Source organism: Zingiber officinale, chromosome 10B (genome assembly GCF_018446385.1).
Source record: "Zingiber officinale cultivar Zhangliang chromosome 10B, Zo_v1.1, whole genome shotgun sequence".
NCBI lineage: Eukaryota > Viridiplantae > Streptophyta > Magnoliopsida > Zingiberales > Zingiberaceae > Zingiber > Zingiber officinale.
The window spans coordinates 14,102,876-14,113,163 of record NC_056005.1 but is presented as its reverse complement, the minus strand read 5'-3'; the positions used below and the strand labels follow the sequence as shown (position 1 = coordinate 14,113,163).

Below are 10,288 nucleotides of genomic sequence, written 5' to 3'. Positions count from 1 at the left end.
AATTAGGGCTCGGGTTCGAGTTCGGCTCGAAAGATTCGAACATGTTCACAAACTATTCGAATTATTATTCGAAAATAGGTACTCGAAAGGCTCAAAATTTATTTATTTAATATATATTTAACTTATATTAATAAAATATTCACGAGTGGCTCGCGAACTATCGAACAATATAATTTGGGCTCGAGTTCGTCTCGAAAAAAGTTCAAACATGTTTGAGTTCGGCTCGAATTCGATAAATTCGAATACGAATCAAATATTTTTCGACCAACTCGAAAAGCTCGTGAACCAGTTTGATTCGTTTGCACCCCTATTCATACCACATGAGCTATAACGACAATAAAGGTAGTAGAAGAATTGATCTTTGTTTCTCTACTATATGAGACCCTTGAGATTATAAGTTAATCTCAATCTTACTCTAAGTGACCATTTAACTATCTACTTGAAGTTTTAATCAATATTTGCTATTTAACATATTTCTTAGCTATGAATGATTCGGTCTATGGAGCATAACTATGAAAGTGACTGATTAGAATGAATAGATTCTAGATAAAAAGAAAGATTAAAATAGATTTACATTTTTGACATTTATTCACTAGTCGACTAGTTATATTTTTTTGAGTACTTAAAATGTAATTGTGAATAAATTATATTGGAAATGTGGAATATGCTCTCAACAAAATAGTCATTATGAAAGATTTGAGATGTTCATATTAATTTAAATAATTAATTTAGGGTAAAGGTAAGGTTTTAATGTCTCAAATTCATTCTATAGAGCAGCTAAGTTAAGTATAACAACTTTTTAAACAGTAATTGCTCAATGTACTTGCTGTCGCACAAATCATTTTTCCTGAAATATGAAATGAATATTCTTTCATGGTCTTTGTGATAAGATGACCTTTATGGATTGCCTTGAACTAGTGGGAGATGTTGGACGTGTGTATTGACTATACACGTTGATGGAAGAATGGGTATTGATTGGTTGCCCATTCCTCTTCCTCCTCCTCTTCCTCTTCCTCTTCCTCTTCCTCTTTTATCCATTATTTGCAATTAGAGCTTACATTATGGAGGAAGGTAAAAGTTAGGAAGGTGAAAAGTTTACCTTCTTCTCCTATATAAGTCGGTCAAAGGAATTCATAGAGAGAGAATTCCATCATAAGCGTGAAGGAAGAACAAAGAGAAGGTTTGAGATTTGATTAATCTTGAAGAGTTTTCTTATTTGTTTGTGATCATTTTTCCAACGACAAGGAAAGATCAAGATCTACTATAAGAAATCATTGTGAGTTTTATAAATTTTATATTTCTATATTTCATGTGTTTAAATCAGCATTACTACTAGTGTTAATAGATTTTTGGTGAAATTTTCAAAAGATGAATTAGACTGTGTACCAAGAATTATACTAAGTTTTAAATTTTCATAAAAGACCTTTAAATTTTAATCTAAAAATTTGGGAACGATAAGAATGATGGTCGCAATTATACATTTGCCGTCTATTGAAAAAATAAATTATGATGTAATTTTGGAGGTGGAAAATAAAATATTTTTGAGAAGAACAATAATTATTTTGACGTTTTTCATTTTTTAGCCCATTCTTATTTTACCGTGAAAAATTGAAATTAACAGACACACACACACACAAAATACTAATAATAAGTTGTGGAAGGTTGGTTGAGCTAGCGTTTTGATATGTTCTGTTGTACCGCTGACGACCTAATTTCTACTGCTTTGGACCACGATGCTCCACTCGACCGTCCGCCGCCATGCTCTTCTTCCTTTGCCCCAACTCCACCGCATTTTCTTCACCACCACCACTTCCTCCCCCTCGTCATGCGGCGGCACCTCTTCTCGCGATCCTCACTTCATGGTCGACTACCTCGTGAACTCGTGCGGATTCTCCGTGGAGGCGGCGTCGAAGGCCTCCAAGCCCCTCGCGCATCTCCGATCCACCGAGAATCCCGACACTGTTCTTGCTTTTTTCAAATCTCAGGGCATTGATGGCGCTAATCTCAGGAAGATGATATCCTCGAAACCAGCACTCCTCTCCTGGAATTTGGAATCAAACCTCACCCCGAAGTTTCAATTTTTACGCGACCTGGGGTTGTCAGAATCCGACCTCGTTGATGTCATCATGCAGAACCCCGTCATCTTGTGCCTCAACGTCCAGCATAATCTTCTCCCCAAATTGAATGTATGGGAAAATCTCTTTGGATCAAGGGAGCTGCTCCTCAAGAATCTTAGGAAGCGGTGTTGGTTTTTGAGCAGCAACATTGAGAATGTGGTACGTCCTAACCTGAACTTCTTACGGGATGAGTGTGATATTCCTCTCGAAAGGGCATCACTTGTCCTCAAAAAACAACCTACCTTCATTATTCAAAATCCAGACTCATTACGGGCGTTGGTAGATCGAGCGGAGCGAATGGGATTTACTAGGAGATCTCGAATGTTCCTCTGGATCCTTGACGTTCTGTTTAGGGTCAGCCAAGAAAAAGTTGACGCTCACTCCAAGCTCATGAGCAGCTTTGGGTGGTCGAACTCGGAGTTCAGTGCTGCGATCCTAAATCAACGAGACTTTTTGAATAGTTCGACAGATATCTTACGGATAAAGATGGAATTTTTGGTCAAGGAGGTTGGGTTCACCGCATCCGGCATTGCTAAAAAGCCGAGGCTTTTAGTATACAGTTTGAAGAAGAGGATGATTCCTCGGTTTCAGGTTATGAAGATATTAAAATCAGAAGGGTTGTGGACTTCAAAGGGCAAGCTACATGTGTTTTTCACAATGCCAGACCCAAAATTTCTGAAGAAGTATATTCTTCCTTACCAAGATAAATTCCCTAAACTTCTTGAGATCTTGTGCGCTGTAGATGAATGATGGTTGCATAAGTGAAATTGCAAAAGATAACAATGATGTTGAACCAATCTTGTAGTTTTCATGTGTTTGCTATTTCAAAAATTGTTCATCTATACATTAAAATGCCAAGTTTTTTTTTTAAAATTGCATTTTATATCCTGATTGAGATGTAGAAGGGTTTATCTTTGAAAATTGAGGGTTGCACTCCGTGCAAATTATTCCAACAACTGATGGAGCAGTAAATAGTCATATTCTTGATTGATAAAAGATGAATTTTGTTTTTCCCTGAGCTGGGTGTATGTTTTGATATGTGGCTATTTGCCAAGATGACCGAGATACCACTTTCTGTACATGTATGGCATGAAAATTTTCTCAAGCTTTTCTCATTGACAACAAGCTTTATGGAAGGTGTTTCTTGTTCTTAGAAGGTAGGATTCCTAGCTTTAAATTTTCCAAACATGTAGAAAATGCTTAAATTGTAGATTTGATTTAATGCTGGATATGTTATTCGTATATTTTTTTTTTATTACGTGGCATGAAGTGATTCAAATATATTTTGTTGTACTTCCGTGCTGGTTGCTCAAATAAATTTCTGGTTCTTTAAGGTATAGAAATTTTTTCTACAAACTGCTTAGTGGTCAAAATGGCGCGGGGGCAATGGAGATCAGTCTTTGAAAGATGTGAATTTGTCAAATTATTTCCTAATTGTTATGTAGACTTTAAAGAAATGCGAGAGGGAAATTTCTTACGGAGATGATCTATCTTGAAAATATCAACTCGTAGGAATAAATGATTAATAAGTACCTCAGCGGAATTAGGGACTAATTATCCTTCACCCTAAATATGTAGAACGCAAAAGTGTTGCTTTTGAAATTGGCTGCAATCATTTGCCATCTGATTCATTATTTGGATCACCCTCCAGTTTTTTTTTCCTAGTCAAATGGTTCTTAATGTGTTTGTTTCAACAATTATCCTTCTTAAATATGTTATTCTCTCTTTTAGTTGTATTCAAAGTTGAATGGTTGTAAATTGTAATTCCATTCTTTTTATATTTTCATTGAGATCCAGACTAGTTACTTACAGTGTTAACAATAGCAATGCCCACGTTAAAAGAAGGCAAGATTTTCTACAATCTAAAATGGTGTCGTGTTTGACACCTGATGGTAGCCCCCAGGGGCTGGATCAGATGGTAAAGTGTTGATCTGTTTGCCGAGTGTGCGACGGTTCGAGAGTCACCATCTGCAGCGAGGGATAATATCTCCGTCAGTTGGTTTAAAGCCTCGAACGCCAACACTTTGCCATCCCAGCACTCACCCTGATTTACCTTCCTTCTACAATGCCGGGGGGCCGGCGTAGGAGGCCGCCAGGGCGGCGGTTCCGCCCTTTTGCCGAGTGTTTGACACCTGATGGATCTTATACTGATCAAGTAATTACAACCCTTTTCCCCTTATTTCAACTTCATCTAGTGCTTTGGTTTCTATGAATGAAACCTCTCTGTTCCCGAACAAAGGATGAACTTGAACATTGAAGGGTGATTGCTGCTAAGGTTTTTATGACAGCAGAACTTGTAAGCTGTCAAGTTCTTGATCTTTGCCAATCCATAGAGTTATTTTAAACTAAATGAATCTTTTGACAGGACATTTGGAGTTTTGTCAAAAGAATGCATGATTTTCTACAATCCAAAATGGGATCACGCTTGAAACCTGATGGATCTTATACTGATCAAGTAAAACAACCTTTTTTTTTTCCTTTATTCAAGTAGCATTGCCGTTTGATTCAAAGGAAGCATGCGATAGCACATCAAGATCTAAAGGTTTTTTTTTTGAGAAAATAATTTTGTTTAGATATGCTTTTTTTAACTCTGGGTTTATTTTCTGTGAGAAAAAAGTATATTTGTATATCAAAGAAAAAGATTATTATAATCGTGGAATTCAAAAGTAGATAGCAACATTGATACTAAAATGGTGCTAGTAGTGTTAATAAATTATTGGTGAAAAGTTGAAAAGGTGAATTAGACACGTTATATGTATCAAAGAATTATAAGCATGCTCACTTGCTATCGTGTGATGGTAAAAGATGGGATGAGCCTGGGTAATGCGGACTCAAATTTCATTAAAGACACGCTATACAATCTATCTTAAATCATATAGTCTATCATAACTCCTATGTGCTTTGAGGCTGAAAAAGTTACTTTCAGGATTACTCTGAGTCATGAGAGTTGAATACGATATATATAATTTCCTTTTTTACTAGTTAATTTTGATGAAGTCCAAACTGAAAATAACTTATATTTTTTTTATTATTTATATCGAAAATAATTTTAAGATTTATTAGTAATTTTCATAAATGTATTAATCAATGATCGACTCAGCTGCGATGTATTATTGAGAATTTTTTTCATTAATCAATTTGAAATTTAAAATTCTCTTTAGTCCCACATCTTAGAATTAACAATTGAACAGAGATGTTTCTATAAATATCTTGGGTCGGCAATATTAAAAACATACTTTTCTCAACTTTTTTGTTAAGATCAAGTACGACACACCCTTGCACTATTGCATGATCACTCTTAATTTATGGATGATTAAGTATAGTATTTATTCTTATCAATTTAATATATGACATAACGAATTAAATTGTTACTCGCACACGTTCATGTATTATATTACACATGCAAGCATGGGGTTAATTATAAAAATATTAGAGTTTTACTTCACCGAAAAAAAATAGAAGTAGGGACAATTATTTTTTATAGGCTAATTATTTTTCCCCGAAATCTCTCCTTGTATTGACCCATCTATATAAGGGGCCTAGCTCATGCAACATGTGGATATATATATAGTCACATGTGGCGAAAAAGGTGGGCAAGATAATATATATATAATTATAATACCTTGCGCAACTTTTTATTAACGCCAGTGCACGATAGGCACTCAAGGCTTCTAGAATTGATGCAGGCGCCTCAAGAGTTTTTTCTTGTTGACGTAGTGTTTTTTTTTAAATTAATATTTTTTTAAAATCTTAAATCCTAAATATATATAATATATCCTATAAACATCTAAAATTTTTTTATAACTTGAATGTGTTGGTGCAATATTCCTCAGATCAAGGTTGGCCAAGTTGGCTGAGCTTGGACTAAGTCAAGCTCGAGTCTTGATGTTTGAACTTCGATGTTTGACAATACATATAGACAAGACATGGAGATTGCAGGTGCAATTGTTCATGTGGTGAGATTGTGAAGGAGAGTCAAGTAGGTCAAGGTTGACTGGATACTTGACTGAAAAATCCTGGTGAGTGAAGCCAGGTGAAAGTCCTAACTGGGTGGTTAGGCAGAAGGAAAGTCCTAGTGAGTGAAGCTAGGTGAAAGTCCCGGTGAGTGAAGTCGGGCAGCTGGAAAGTCCTGGTGAGTAAAGCCAGGTGAAAGACCTAGTGAGTGAAGCTAGGCAGATTGAAAGTCCTGGTGAGTTAAGCCAGGTAGATTGAAAGTCCTGGTAAGTGAAGCTAGACAATTAAGAAAAGTCCAAGTAGGTCAAAGGTTTGACCGGATACTTGGCATGAGGAGGAAAAGTCCAAGTAGGTCAAAGAGATTGATCGGATACTTGGCATGAAGAAAAGTCCAAGTGGGTCAAAGGGATTGACCGGACACTTGGTGAGCGAGTTCTAGCAGGTCAAGGGTGACCGGATACTAGGCATGATGTACCAACAGGTCATAGGTGACTGGATGTTGGTTTAGGGGGCTTTGGACTTGATTTTAGGCAAAATCAAGGAGCTGGATCGATCAGCCGATCGATTGGGTGAGTCTCCGTGATAAGCTTCCTCCCAATCGATCGGTGGATCGATTGGGAGAGGCTCACAATCGCACAGAATAGCACTGGATCGATCAGCCGATCGATCCAGAGCTCCCAATCGATCGGGCGATCGATTGGGAGGTGCGATTCTGCGCGATAAGCCCTGGATCGATCGGCCGATCGATCCAGGCAATTCCTGAGAGTACAGAAGCGCTCTGGATCGATCGACCGATCGATCCAAAGCCTCCCTGATCGATTGGGAGCAATCCAATTGATTGGGATTTGACCGTTGGCACAGGATATAGCTGTTGGCGAGCGTTTCTCTCGGCATATCTCACGGCTTCCACTTCTGATCTTCACCGCATCTCCACAGCATCTCTCTCAGGTTCAGATCGCCAGTTCTTGAAGGTTCTTGGAGGCTTGTGCTGGTGCACATCCAAGTCAAAAGGCGAGAAAGAATTTAGGGTTAGGGTTTCGTGTGCAAACTTGTAAGCTTTTACTTGTATTTTGTTTACCCTTTCTTTCTTCTTGTACTGAGAGCTTGTAAGGCTTCTCCGCCTTCGGTAGTTACCGTAAAGGAGAATTTTCATAGTGGAGAGTGCGTGAGTGTGTGGATCCTTGGACTAATCACCTCTTCTTGAGGTGGATGCCAAATAAATCCTTTGTGTTAGCGTTGTATGTTTTGTTTCTTGTATTTTCGCTGCATATCATTGAATAAACAAATAACGAAAAGCACGAGGAGCGCGACGAGCTATTCACCCGCCCCCCCCCTCTAGCTACATATTTGGTCCCAATAAGTGGTATCAGAGCAAGGTTGCTCTTCACCGGAATCATCGTCGGAAAGGGAAAAGAGCTAGAGGGTGTAGAAGTTGGAGCAAATTCTATCAAGTCAAAGACTTCATCAGCAAGCTCAACTTCAAATGGAATTCCAAGATGGTCTTGGATTCGATACAACGGTGCCTCCACCATTCACAATTATGAGCTTCGATCTTTGGAGATCAAGGATCGAGAATTTCTTGATGGTGGAGATAGAGCAATGGTTTGCTCTAATGGAAGACTTCGAAGCTCCAAAGAATTCAAAGGGAAAAATTCTCAAGAGGAGCAAGTGGAGCCAAGACCAAATCTAAAGATGTGAGACCAATGACAAAGTGACCAAGCTTTTGGTCAATTTATTACCGAGCAACATCTTGGAGCAAATTGGAGATTTTGAAGATGCCAAAAAGCTATGGAGAAAATTTGCCAAGATTCATGAAATCCCCTCCACTGTACCAAATCAAGAGGAATCCAAATAGGGTGACTCACTGGATCAAAATCAAGAGGACTCCGAAGTTGAGAGATGCTCAACTTCCGAAGATGAAGAAGTCCAAGAAGCCTCATCTTCAAAGGAGTACAATGAAAAGGGCAAAGAGGGAGCATACTCTCTGTTCCATATAGAAGAAGAGGATGAAGAAGCTTCCACCTCCACAAGTCGAGTCAAATCTATTGGAGGAGCATCACTGTTGGAACAAGAGGAAGTTTCTACATCCGGATCAAAAGGAGAAGATGTCATCCCTACACATGAAGGTATAAACATTTCAATTAAAAATAAAAATCATATTATATGTTTTGAGTGTAGGGAACATGGGCACTACAAGAGCAAGAGCCCCAAGTTGGCCAAGAAGAAGGGTCAAGTGGCACCAAAGGGCAAGGTGAAGCCCAAGGAGACCGTCCCCACAACAAAGAAGAGCAAGGAGCACATTGTGTGTTTTTCTTGCAATCAAAAGAGACATTATCAGAGTCAATGCCCCAAGGGGAAGAGAGCGGTCAAGGCTCAAGGAGGAAGCACAACTTAAGGGGGAGCCTCCAAGGTAAAACGAAAGGTATCATTTGTTGAGCCTACTCCTTTAAATAATGGTAAGAAGCATGACAATTCTAATTTTTATCATTTTAATGCTATTTACCATAGAAATAGGAAGCATGATAGCATTAAGGAAAAACATGTAGCTTTTCATGCTAAAACTACTACACCTAGGGTTAGGAAGGTAGATGAAAATCTAGGCAAGAAAACAAAGAATTTTAGTTATGTGTTTAGAAACAAAAATGCTCATGGATTTAATGAAAACCCAAAAACTAAGGATTTAATGGTGAAAAATCAAGTCTTGAGGTCAAGACTTGATAAATTAGAAAAGACCCTAAAAAGGATGGAAAATATCCTAAAAGGGCAAAATGAGCATAACCTAGGTTTAGGACAACAAAAGCCATCCAATGGCCATAGAGGTTTGGGATACAAATCAAAGGCTAAGAAGGATGTAATTTCTTACCATAGGGTTCCATATAGTTATGGAACCAACCCTACGTTAAATGGTTAAGTCAAAAATACTAGGGAGGTTATCCCTAAGAGCATTTTTTCAACAAATGTGACTAAGACTTCTAAGAAGTCCAAGAAAGTCACAAGGGAAGAAATCCCTAGAGTTGATATGGAAAATATGACCAAGGCTTCTAAGAAGCTTAACAAGGTTACTAGGAAGGTATCTAGGGAAGTTATCCCTAATGAATACCTAGAGCATCCAAAGAGCACCAATAGGTTTTGGGTTCCTAGGAGCATTTTCTCTACCCCTTAGATAGGTGAGAGAGTGTCAACCTAAATTGAAAGGGTAGCTAACCCAATCATGATAAAGTTGACACTTTAAGAGCATTTTCAAGGTTACTATTAACCTTTGAAAATGAAGTGGATTTTCATTTGCTCTTGGAAAGAGTTGTTGGAGCAATCCCAATGGTTCGCGAGACCATGTGTTTTGGTGTTTGGGCAAAGGGTTTAAGTTAGGTTTACCCTCGTTATTTGATATGTGTACTTGAGTTGTGCAGGACTGCAGGTGACATATGTGACTCAGGTTGACGACTTCGGGTCTGGTGAAGGATGGAGCATCCGAGGGACCGTGGATAAGGCAACAAAGACAAGGGCCGAGGGAAGCAACTTCGAGGCATACGCGAAGGATGGTATTGGGGACGAGCCGCGGGCTTGGATGCATCCGAGGGACGAGAGCCAAAGGAAGAAAGCTTGAAGGCAAGAGGTCAAAGCTGCAAAGAAGAGTCAAGTGAGTCATGAGGGTCCGAGTGCTGAGAGAAATGTACTCGGGCTGAGAACCCTAGGTATAGGGTTATATCAGTCGACTGGTACTGGGATCAGTCGACTGGTGGTGAGCACAGAAGCTTTCTATGCCCGAAATGGCTGGGATCAGTCGACTGGTCATGTGACCAGTCGACTGGTAGATAGCCGTTGAGAGAGCAGTTGGGCTGGCACCAGTCGACTGGTGCATGGACCAGTCGATTGGTAACGGGCAAATCAGCAAGGCTGATTTCCTCAAGCTCTATAAGAAGGAGCTTGGGATGGCCAACAGAGGTTGACGAAATTATACTTGGTTAAAGCCTAATTAATAGTCATCTAGTGCTCTAGTAATCCAAGTGTTCTTGATCGAGTTGTGGTGAGGTTTCTCCGCCGACAAAGAGGATTGCACTAGCCGGAGTTTCCGGGGACTAATCCACCGACGGATTGAGGGATCGTCCACCTTACGGGCACGCCGTGGAGTAGGAGCAAGTTATCTCCGAACCACGTAAACGAACGTGTTAGCGGTTTGCATTTCCATTCTTGTATTTGGTGTTTAGCTTTCAATTTGT

The 10,288-nt window shown here is 39.1% G+C and overlaps 1 protein-coding gene across 1 annotated transcript; it reads left to right on the top strand.

Annotated features, from left to right (window-relative positions):
• The first annotated feature begins 1,733 nt into the window (after positions 1-1,733).
• LOC122028959 lies at positions 1,734-2,867 on the top strand. The gene has a single exon (XM_042587929.1). The coding sequence runs from the start codon at positions 1,734-1,736 to the stop codon at positions 2,865-2,867; it is 1,134 nt and encodes a 377-aa protein (XP_042443863.1).
• The last annotated feature ends 7,421 nt before the right edge of the window (positions 2,868-10,288 follow it).

Excerpts from the sequence above, each read along its gene's own strand:
- LOC122028959 (XM_042587929.1), top strand. The coding sequence starts at position 1,734 with ATGCTCCACTCGACCGTCCGCCGCCATGCTCTTCTTCCTTTGCCCCAA.